This window comes from Echiichthys vipera, assembly GCF_963691815.1.
Source record: "Echiichthys vipera genome assembly, chromosome: 19".
NCBI classification, from domain to species: Eukaryota; Metazoa; Chordata; class Actinopteri; order Perciformes; family Trachinidae; genus Echiichthys; species Echiichthys vipera.
The window spans coordinates 10,326,913-10,338,121 of NC_139844.1; the positions used below are offsets into that span (position 1 = coordinate 10,326,913).

The following is an 11,209-nucleotide window of genomic DNA, read 5'->3' on the forward strand; positions in this document are numbered from 1 at the left end:
AGTAGCTGCAGAAAGTTCAGCACATGGCTGCCGTGGCAACAGTTCTCTCAGACTGGTTCAACTTCTGTCAATCACGCTCAGTCCGGCCGCCAATCACAAGAAACCACGCCAATAGTTCCCTGGCAGCCACTGTGGTGTTTTAAATGCTTTGCAATAAAACTCAATTAAATACGGCAACAGAAGAATAATGATAGCAGCTAAAATGTTTTACTCAATCTACACAGTCAACGTTAGTATTTAGTAGTGTCTTACTGTTTATTCCATTCATAGAACTCAAAGCCTAATAAATAACTCTTAAACTGACACCTCTCACTTGGCCATTGAGGGATTCAATGCAAATAAAAAACAAACCTCTTTAACACACATCTATAAAATATAAAATTGCATCTTTCTGTATCTTCACTGCGTGTTGGCATTTTGGATCATTTCAGTCGGTTTGTTTCGCTACATTTAGTGCAAGAACTTAAATTTCCCCAAATCCAAAACCACTTCTCTTTTTTTAGCAGATTTAGAAAAGATAAATAAATAAAAACAAACACATAATGCTACCTCATAAAGAAACTGTCAATACAGTCATGAGCAAACCCTCCATTGTGATGAGTAAAAGCTGACTCGGGAATAAGAACGTTCATGTGAGCAGTCTGTGATATGTCCGGAGAGCTAAATGTACGCTCACACGTGTCAACATATGCAATAAGTTCAAAATATACGTGCAAGCCTTTCTCATAAGGGGCATAACACAATTTATAATTTCACCTTGTGAAATGTACAGTCTAAATATCCTCTAACATTGTGTGGAAAACATTGTGTTTTTAAAGAGAACCCTGATGAATGTGTGGTCAATCAAAGTGCATGGTGAGAGAAAGTGATTGATAGCGCTGTTTGGCTCCAGGCTGTCAGTGCTGGATCCCTGTAATCTCATCGCTATTAACCTTAAACCGTTCTAGCAGGCTACACCAGCCCCGCAGTGCAGCAGTCCCCTCTGATAACAGGCTAGAATAAGTCGAGTATGCCAAGCCAGGCTGCTGGGCCCTAGTCCAGGCAGGTCTGGGTTAAGTGTCCTTTGCTAGTAAGAGTTTGGGAAGCGAGGCTGTGCAACAAAGTCATTATGGATAGAGACAGCCGCAGATAGGAGAAGTAAGGGGAGATTTAAAAAAATAAAACAAAGGGGGGTTATGCCAGTAATTATCAGGTAGGTTAAAGGGAGAGGTGGGGGGAGGGAGGATAAAGAGAAAGGGAGAACAGATCAGAACTCCTCCTGGTCTCCCTGTGCCCCTTCGTCAATCTCTTCGTCCTCTGGTGGTGCAAAACCATCCTGCAAAAGAAGGCGAGTTCAGTGTACGTCATAACATTTGAGTTTTGAGCCTCTTAGGGCGCACTCACACTGAGCATTCGTACTGTGCCTGAGCACGATTCACTGCTAAAGTCTAGTTCGTTTGACCAGTGTTAGTGCAAGCTTCCTGGCCCTGGCCCGGTTTAGAGAGCTGGGCTTCGGCGGCTTCGGCCCGGCACAAGTGCACATGTACAAGCACAAGTATAGAAGGTACATAGTCGTACTGTGGACAGCATGCAAGCGTCAGAATATCGCGTTGCATTGACGCTCTCTATCCACACTTATTCATAGGATGTGTGGAACAAGCTGTAGAAAAAACGCGTAAAATGTCCCGTGCACCAGCGGACTCTTATGTGTTTTTGACAAGGAGCCAGCACCGTCACTTCAGAGAGGCTGGCGTCTCCCAAAGCTGCATCACACACGCAGTCACACAGTGAGAGTCATCTCCCCCGAGCCTCTTCTGGCTGTACCTTATCTGTTTAGCTGCAACAACTAATTTATTCAGGTTTTATTGTGGAATGAGGACGTCTTGTTTAAATAATTCATCATTTCAACTTCATGATCAGCTGTTCTTTCAGCGTGCATCTCATCTCATCTTCAACCACTTATCCGGGGTCGGGTCGGGGGGCAGCAGCTCTAGCAGGGGACCCCAAACTTCCCTTTGCCGGGCCACTTTAACCAGCTCTAACTGGGGAATCCCGAGGCTTTCCCAGTCCAGTGTGGAGATATAATCTCTCCACCTAGTCCTGGGTCTTCTTTCAGCGTGCATGACAAGATTAAATAGAAACAGGGCGTCCAACAAAAGTTCAGCCCAAAAGGCCCAGTAAGGGCATTCCAATGGAAAACAATGTAATAAAGTGAATTTATTGCTGACGCTCGCTCGCTTGCATCACATGCAGTTAGGACACAGTGTGCAAGAAGCAATCGTGCCGTGGCCCGCATCTTTTGAAGCAGTGTGAGTGTACGCCGGGCCTGGACAGCAGGGGAGGAGGGAGGGGGGACAATTGCTCTTAAGCACTGCAAGGATCAACCTGGCCAAGTGTGAGTGCACCCTTAAAAGCTGTTGTAGGCAGTTTATTTTTGGCATTGTTAGGTAAAAAAATCCATAATAATCTTTCATCATATTGTAATTCAATTGTTCTGAGAGAAACTGGATTTTGCACCTCCTCTTGACTCTGAGCGTTTCAGAACAGAGAGGGAGAGCTGCAGGAAGAGGTCTCACTCTGCTTCAAATTTTGTGTTTTACCTACCCCGGGCTTTAGGGTACTTGTCCCCCCCTCCATGTGCAACACGCTTTACAAAAGCCAACCTCTCTCAAACGAGCCGTGGACGGCCAGCCGGCCGCAGCGAGGCGCGGAGCGGTTGCACTCACACTGGTCAAACGAACTAGGCTTTACCCGTAAAACCTGTTTGGGCACGGTACGGAAGGAAAGTGTGAGTGCGCCCTAACTCGCCTTGACAGTTCACTTTTAATCTTGTGACCATCAGACCTCTGAGAAAGCTTAAAGATACTGCAGTCACTTCAAAATGCTGTGACGAATCAGGGAGAAAAGTCTAAAGGTGGGTGATCTGACCGGCTGACTTTAAAGTTTTCATACAAACATACACTCATATATCTCATCTCTGCTGCTATTATTGTATGCAAGCAAAGCATCAATGCATGTGCTCCCTGTGTGTGTGTGTGTGTGTGTGTGTGTGATTTGACTGTATTCACCTCTGTAGCATACAGTACATCCACGATTTTGTTAATGACTGAGTTTTCACTTTCGCTCTCCTGGCAGAGGAGCTCAATGTCTCTCAGCTTTCCAAAGTAGAAGTCCCTCTCCTTCTCCAGTCCATCCAAAGTCAGCTTCAGATCCAGCAGCTACGAGCAGAGAGAAGCAGGTCAAACAGCTTATGGGTATGAGATGAATATATAAGAAAACAGATAAACAGCAGAAGGGTTTTTGAGGATGAACAACAGTAGGTAAAAATTGTTTTTTGAAGGGCAAATGCATCACATAAAGCTTCAAAAGCATGAAAATGTCTTATTTGTTGATAAGCTACTTAATGTATTCTGTTAACAGACTTTACTTTTATTGACAGTCCGTAATGCTGAGTCAGTCCAGACAGACCGGGCACAGTGACCTTGTGTTGTTTAATCATTCTGAGAGAGCAGTGTTGGGACGACCAGGACCGAATTGGTATTATCAACATGGTGTCGCTTGTGCTACAAAGGGCTCTCAATGTGAAACACGGGGGAATTTTTGTCTCATGAACATTGAAGGGTACCATCAGTCATGCAGTACAACATAACACCTGCACTGGCACCTTGGTGGGGTGCCATGGAAACTACAGGGTTTTTTTTTAAACTTAGAAATGGCTGAATAGATAACAGCAGGTGGTACCTGCTGGTTGAGCTCTACTAGTTCAGCGTCTCCTCCATTGCGGGTCACAGGAGTGGCCCTGCGGGCTGGTGCTGCGTTGATCTGCCTCTGGTGGGGGGGAGCAACCTTTGGTGCAGTGGGAGATGTTCTCATGGGGCCTTGAAGACAGAAACACAAACATTTATATATCTGGACGCGTTACGCTGTGTTCTTTTCATGTCCACGTGTTTAATGAGATAACAGATCTGCTTCATTTTAACAATGCAACTGTCTACACTGGGTTTGTAATTGCTCATACTTTACTTACCGGTACATGTGCGTGAATGTGACCCAAAGCATCTTTTTATGCTTTAGGTCTCTCTTACTTTCTTTACTCATGTGTGTAAGTACATGACAGCATATATGGCTGCAAGCTCTGTCAAAACTGTGGCTCTCGCTGCTAGTGGCGATATAAAATACCCTTAACTCTTACCCCAACCTAAACCACTGTAACCTTAAAACATACGAGCCAAGTCCTAACCGTCAACAGGCGCCTTCAAGAGGGGAGGACAGCAAATTGTCTGCACTAAAGACAACACACATTCATGCACAAACACACAGATTCATCCATAAAAGGATGGCTTTGCTTTGATTTTATTACCTCAATGAACAATTCTAGTGTCAAAACATGTACCTAAAAAGATATAGTTGCCTTAAATCTTTGTTTACTGCTTGCAAAAATAGTTATCTTACTCAGGATACCTCAATATATGATTTAATCACCTTACAACTCCACTGAAAGACAATAAATGATCATTATGGCTAAGTCCTACTTTCCTTTGCATTATTCTTGTTCACTTGGCAGCATATTTTCCCGCTAGAATCCTGTTGTTAGCTTCAACATTTTTGCTACACTTGTTAAAATCAATCTTTGTTAAATAAAATTCCTTTCTTTTAGTTTATTCCTCACGTGCTTCCCTTATTTATGGTTTCAGAGTCCTTCCATAACACTATGAAAAATATCCATTATGCTTTTGCTATGCTAAAATCTTGAACTACAGAGATACAATCAGAGCTCCTGATACCAATTACAACCAGCCAGAATAGGCTGATCCATTAACAAAGTAACTCGTAGTTTGAATGACGGTGAGGCACTCATTGAAAAGCACACACACACACGCACATGCTCAATGCAGGGGATGTTACCTGAGCGAGAGGGTCTTTTAGCTTTGTGGAGAATGGGTTTACCTGGGTTAGAGGTGGGGATGTGGTTGCATGAAGAGGTGAGAGCAATGAAATGAAGCCACTGTGCTGCACACAGCTGATAGTGACAAGTATATGTGTGTTTGTGCGCGTGTGTGAGATATACCTGGGTTGGGGGGAGGTGGCGTTCCCTCTTGGCCCTGCCGTGACATTATGGGGTCGTATTCTTTCCCGTCGTAGTTGGCATCAAAAAACTTCTTAAACCACTGAAGAAACTCAAAGTTGTCCTGAAACTTCCCCTTCACCAGCCGCTCCACAGGGATGATCTGAGGAACGGAGACAGAGGAGACCCTGACCTCGTCTATATAGAGTTTTTCAAACAGCAGATGAGACGACCTCTGGATATGATTGCGATCAAAGGGTCACTATTTGAAATACAAAAATCCAATAACAGAATTTGGGAATTATTATTTTGGAGCATCCCAGTGGCCTGTTTAAGATGTTGTTTACGTGGCTGTGGTTACCTAACCTGCCTCCTCCAGATGGATTGATTCGCATAACTTGCATTTGCTCAGCATATCCATCTGGGATCTCTCAGTCAAGAGGCAGACATACTGGTGCTGATTGGATGGATCATCTGTCTATCACCACCTATGTTGGTGATGGACATGCCAAATCAACCAATCAGATCAACCAAGCGTATGACGTACCAACAGCGTCGAGGCAAAGCTTGGGCAAAGTTACCAGACTGATCCGCGAGTCAGGATGGTCTCCCATCCTCACACTCCCTTTATTTCTGTCCAAATAAAGGCAGAAAAACCTAAACAAATAATTTAAATTAAAAAAGTTGACTTTATTTTGTAGCTCCACAGCTACAGCATGCAGAATGTGTATTCAGAAGTGTCTTTGACCTAGGGCTGCATAATTAATCAAATATTAATCACTATGTGGGCTTGCCACAATTGATTAAAATGATGCACTGCAATACTAAAATGTGTCTACAGTGGCTGATCAAGATGTTATGGCTTTACTCTTGAAAAAACAAAAATGAAAATCAAATATCTGAAGCAGAGGGCGAAGAGCTAGTCCCTTTTGGGTACAATTGTATCTATGTTTTAAATTCTCGACACTAAACTTTATTTTAAACCTTACACTGTGTCCACAGGTGTCTCAGATGTGTTTTTCACTCACATTTCTCATGCAACAGAAACACTCTAATTTTAACCCATACAGTCGTCTGCACTGGCTCCGTCCAGGCTCGCGTCTCATGAACATAAACATGACCTTGAAGCTTTAATTGTTTCGGTTTTGGTTGATGCTCGATAAAAGGCAGAAAATATGTATTTATTTACATTTTGCAACCTAGGCAGCGTGTGCTGTGTCCGGAGCCAGAGAACAGCACACTCTGCTCCAATTTAATCGCACAGACTTTCCCATAACTTATGCCCAGCACTGGGAGGCTGCAGTGTTTATTCATTCAAACTGTAACCTACACTGTACATTTACTGACAATCTCCCCGTATGTCACTGTCACACATTGTGGGGCATGCAAGCGCTGACATGACGGCTTACTTTTGATGAAAGCAGTACTCCATTTATTCAAACTCGAAAGTGCAATATAAAGATTTTATCCCTTTGAATAATCAAGATAAATAATTGCGTTTATCATTTTTGGTGTGTGTGTGTGTGTGTGTGTGTCTGTGTGTGTTCTCTCACCTTGTCCACATTCATTCTCTTGAATGAAGCCTGTAAGACCTTGAAATTGTGGATGTATTCATGTTCCAGTTTAGCATTGAACTTGACTTTCTTCATTAATAAGCACCCTGGAAACAGCATGTCCATTAACTGACAGTAAGCAGCACCTTTGAGGGAAAACACAAAATCACTTTTAGAGGGTGATAGATATTTTGATTTTCATTACAAGCTTGACATTGAAAAAATAAATTGTGTTTACCTGAACAGAGCTGCTCGATCTTTGTGTGTGTGAGCTGCAGAGAGTCGTTGACCCATGCCAACATGTCATGACGACTCAGGTTCTCTATGGTCATAGAGGTGGAGTAGACATTCACCGCCATCCTCCTGATTCACAGGGACACAGACACACCACACACACACACACACAGACATCACATGCAATGCAACAGTTGAATGACTTATTTCTGAAGGATGATGATCTTCCTTTAAAGATGGAAATGCATTTCAATAAACATAATTCTGAAAACAACCATCACACTTTTCAATCAAATTACAGAACGTAAATTGAATCTGCTGTCATACTCACAGCATTGATACAGTAAGAAAAAAGTATTGAATTAAGCACCAATCATCTTGTTTGAAAACAAGACATTTGAGGACGTCATCATGGGCGTTGGGAAACACTCATCAACATTTTTCACCATTTTACAGACCAAACAACTAACAGATTAATAGAGAAAATGATTGACAGAGTAATCATTAATGGAAATAAACACTAGCTGCAGCCCTTCTGTATTTTCATTTTAGTTCACTTACCTGCACTGGATGTATGTTTGGTGTGAACTGTTCAAGTCAGGTTGTGGTAGACCACCTTACAGAAAGACCTGGAGACAGAAACCAGTATCAAAATACTGCACTGTGAAGATAATCATTCGTCGTCTTTATCCCTTTTAAACACAACTTCTACGTCACGTGCGTTTCTACAGAATGGTCAGAGTGGTTTAGTGTCCTGATCGAGAGCTCCCCCCCATGGGTACACAGAGAAACACTGAAGATAAACCAGCAGCCAGTCCCTAGTTCACTGATCTCTGTTAATCCTTTTAGCCCAGGTTGAACACACCCATAATGGTTCACGGGGGCAGCTGAGATCCAACAGGCAGAAAAACCGGCACAGCTACGACTCATCACACTGGCAGCTTTAGATAAGGGAATCCAACAATAACAAAGCATGTGAACTGTGAACTGACTGCATTCAAATGAACACCGTCACCATGCAAATGCTGCTGATTTGGTTGTGCCGGGTGAAGAGGACGGTTATAACACTGTGTCCTTTGAGCCCAGAAATCTACTCTGATTAGTTTGTGGGTTTGAACTAGATTTAGTTAAGAGTTTATTTTTGCTTTACTGTCTCGTCCATGTATGAATCAAACTGCACACACAATAATACATATGACTATCTCTTTAAATATTTGAAAGACCAACATTTTATATGAAATTAAACAGAAAGACATTGGGACGACAAACAACTTAACTTCCTTTTAATTAAATAGTTAGTTAGTTTAATAATAGTTTGTTTTTTCAAAGGAAAAGTGACAAAAATATGGTGTTGTGAGGATTTCCTGTTGTACATAGTTCATCCTAAATGATGATTAAATACATTTCCTTGGGTTTTAAACTGTTACTCAGACAAAACAAGACGTTTGAAGACGTCACTCAGGACTCTGGGAACTTGTGAAGGGAGTTTTTCCTGTTTGTTAAAGATAAAATAATAATCAGATATAATGAAAATAATCATTCTATGCAGCTGTGGTTTTAAGAACAGTGCTGTACAGATAAACATCACCTGTTTGGTGTGTCACTGACTTACAATGAGATGGATGAATAGACCTGAATGAGAGCGTAACCCTAAACCTGGACTTTCCCAACAAACAGACCGTTTCCAGAACATTCCCCGGACCTTCAACACTCATCACTTGTTTTGTTTTGGCACCTGACCATTTGTCAAAGTACAAGTCTGTAGGAATAAACACATGTATTTCCTTCTTTGCTCCTGTTCCCACCATCAGAAAGATACACAAATAAAGTGTATTCAATTCAAATTTCTTATGTTATTTAACTGTAAGTACTGATTTTTGGTCCATTTTAAGGTACCTGTACAAGTCTAAATTTATGGTTTTAGATTATCTTTTGCATCACCGGACTTTGGTTATTCTCTTTTATGTGACAGATGCATTCACCTGTTTATGATATTTAGTGTACTTGACAACTGACAGAACATTTCTTTTCAACTATTTTAATAATTGAATCAATTAATTGCTTAAGTGATTTTTAAATGAACAAACATTCTACTCTTTCAAGGATACTACATTGCTCATATCTCAAGTTACTTCTTGGTGAGCTACATATAAATATGCATATGTACATAAATCTAGTGTCACAAATGAAAGGAACAAAAGGGCAAAAATGCCCCAAGAAATCTCAGAAAACCTGAAAAAAAAAACATGATCGGAAGCAAAAATTACCAGTTTAGACTTTTTCCTAATCCTTCATTTTATGCTCATTAAATTAATTTAATTTCTATTACCGTCTCTAACGTACACTCGCACAAACATGTAAATGCACTGATAATAGCAATAAAATGCTTTTTATTTACGCACGAGTACAAGCAGCACTTTTAACTTATTTTTTTAAATGCCCCCAAACTATTGTTCTTTTTAATTTCCTACACTGTAGTAGCCTATATGGTTGATTAAAAATGTCCATGCTATTGTACATTATGTCAGAAAGTTGTAATGATTGTATTTGGGTATTCCCAATAATAAATGTTTTTTAAAGGCACATCTGACCCAAACATTAGAGTAGCAGCAGTCAGAAAACATGTTTGACCCTTAAATATCGTTATTATAACTGACGGAGGTCATGCAGTATTTTTTGATTATAATATCTGTTTATATTATCGTTGCCACTATAATACTATACATACGATATTATTATAAGTATTATTATCATAATTATAGATAGTGTGACTTGCTGCTGCTCATGGAGGAACTGTCAGGTGTCTGTTAATCATAAATAAGTCAAAGATGTGAGCTACTCTATATGTTAAATGTCTTGAGATAAATGTCTTTGTTATGATTTGGCACTATAAATAAAATTTAATTAATTTCCTACACTGTTGTACCCTATACAGTTAATTAAAAAATGTTCATTAATTATGTCCATAATATTGCATATTATGTCAGAAAGTTGTATGTTATTGTAATTTGTGATGTTTGTGGTTGATACAATGTAGATAGATCTTTATTGTCATTGTTGTTTTAGGACAACTAAAAACACAGTTTAGCAGCTTACGAGACTTGCCAATATAAATATAAAAGTATAAAATAGTAAAATATATATATAAAATAGTAAATTATAAAATAGCAAAATATAAAATGACAAAATATAAAATAGTAAAATATATAAAAAACAAAATATAAAATAGTGAGTTATAAAATAGCAAAATATAAAATGGAAAAATATAAAATGGCAAAATATAAAATAGTAAAATATATAATGGCAAAATATAAAATAGTAAATTATGAAATAGTAAAATTATAAAACAGTTCAATATAAAACAGTATAATAAAAAATAGTAAATTATAAAATAGTAGAAATATAAAACAGTTCAATATAAAACAGTAAAATCATGATAAATGTATATACACAAATAAGTTATGACCGTTATAAAAATACGTCATAACCATAAGTTATGACACATGTGAAGGCTCCTGTGTGTTTAGAATGACGTCACAGGCCGCTACCGGGTCGGTTTCACGGGTTAACCGGAGTGTTGTGACAGTTGACGGTTGGTGCGACAGCAGCCACCGCTGGTGCGCACCGCTGCTAGCTCCGGAGCTAACGCCGTTCACTCCGGGTACAGAGGAACGGCTGGTAGTTGGTTCAGAGACATTTGCACCTGGTTTAAATGCCCCGCAGCGACATTAACCAACTGCAAACACATCCACGTGTAACTGACACGAGCCGACCGTTGCCCCCCTCTGACGGCCTGCTCCGTGACACGCGCACATCATCAATGACAGAACAAACTGCCAGCTAACGGGACGATACAGTTAATTATGTGTGACCATGTATGTGACACGTAAATGAAACACGCCGTTAAATAAACTGAATTCAAACGTAAAGAAGCTACATGTGAAGTTAAGTTGAGTTAGTACCACTCACTGAAGTGCGACGGCGTCCCTCTCAGACCTCCCTGCCGTTGTTGTCCGGTGGTGACGGGCTTTTCCGTTGCTACGACTGTTCGCTGTTGCCTCAGCAAAGACTGGCCTCCCCACATAAGCTGCTGGGGACAGTGCGCATGCGCAGGGCAGTTGCAGGATTTTCTTCATTACTTTCGTGAAACTGGTCTCCCCGTGAGCGGCCATGATGGAGACAAGGTGCAACTGCGGAGCCATGTTTGGAGATTAGCCACCAGGTTAATGTAAATACCCAGAGCTTGGACTTAAGTAAAAGTAGTAATACCCCCCTGTAGAAATACCTTTTACAAGTCCTGCATTTAATGTTAGTTAAAGTACAAAAAATAAAATTAGTCATCATGCAGAATGGTCTATTGCAGAATATTATTTTTAAT

General features: G+C 40.4%; 1 protein-coding gene across 2 annotated transcripts; it reads right to left on the reverse strand.

The window, feature by feature from the left end:
- mapre3b (microtubule-associated protein, RP/EB family, member 3b) lies at positions 1–10,904 on the reverse strand. Of its 2 annotated transcripts, XM_083933900.1 has the most exons (9): positions 10,801–10,904; positions 7,393–7,460; positions 6,836–6,960; positions 6,598–6,743; positions 5,048–5,207; positions 4,885–4,926; positions 3,721–3,857; positions 3,048–3,197; positions 1–1,315 (listed from the first exon to the last, which is right to left on the reverse strand). In XM_083933900.1, exons 3-9 carry the CDS (start codon positions 6,954–6,956, stop codon positions 1,247–1,249), a joined length of 825 nt encoding a protein of 274 aa, XP_083790026.1. In that variant the 5' UTR covers positions 6,957–6,960; positions 7,393–7,460; positions 10,801–10,904; the 3' UTR covers positions 1–1,246. The 2 variants fall into 2 exon arrangements, with proteins under 2 accessions (XP_083790026.1, XP_083790027.1); XM_083933901.1 differs by lacking the exon at positions 4,885–4,926.
- Positions 10,905–11,209: the final 305 nt, after the last annotated feature.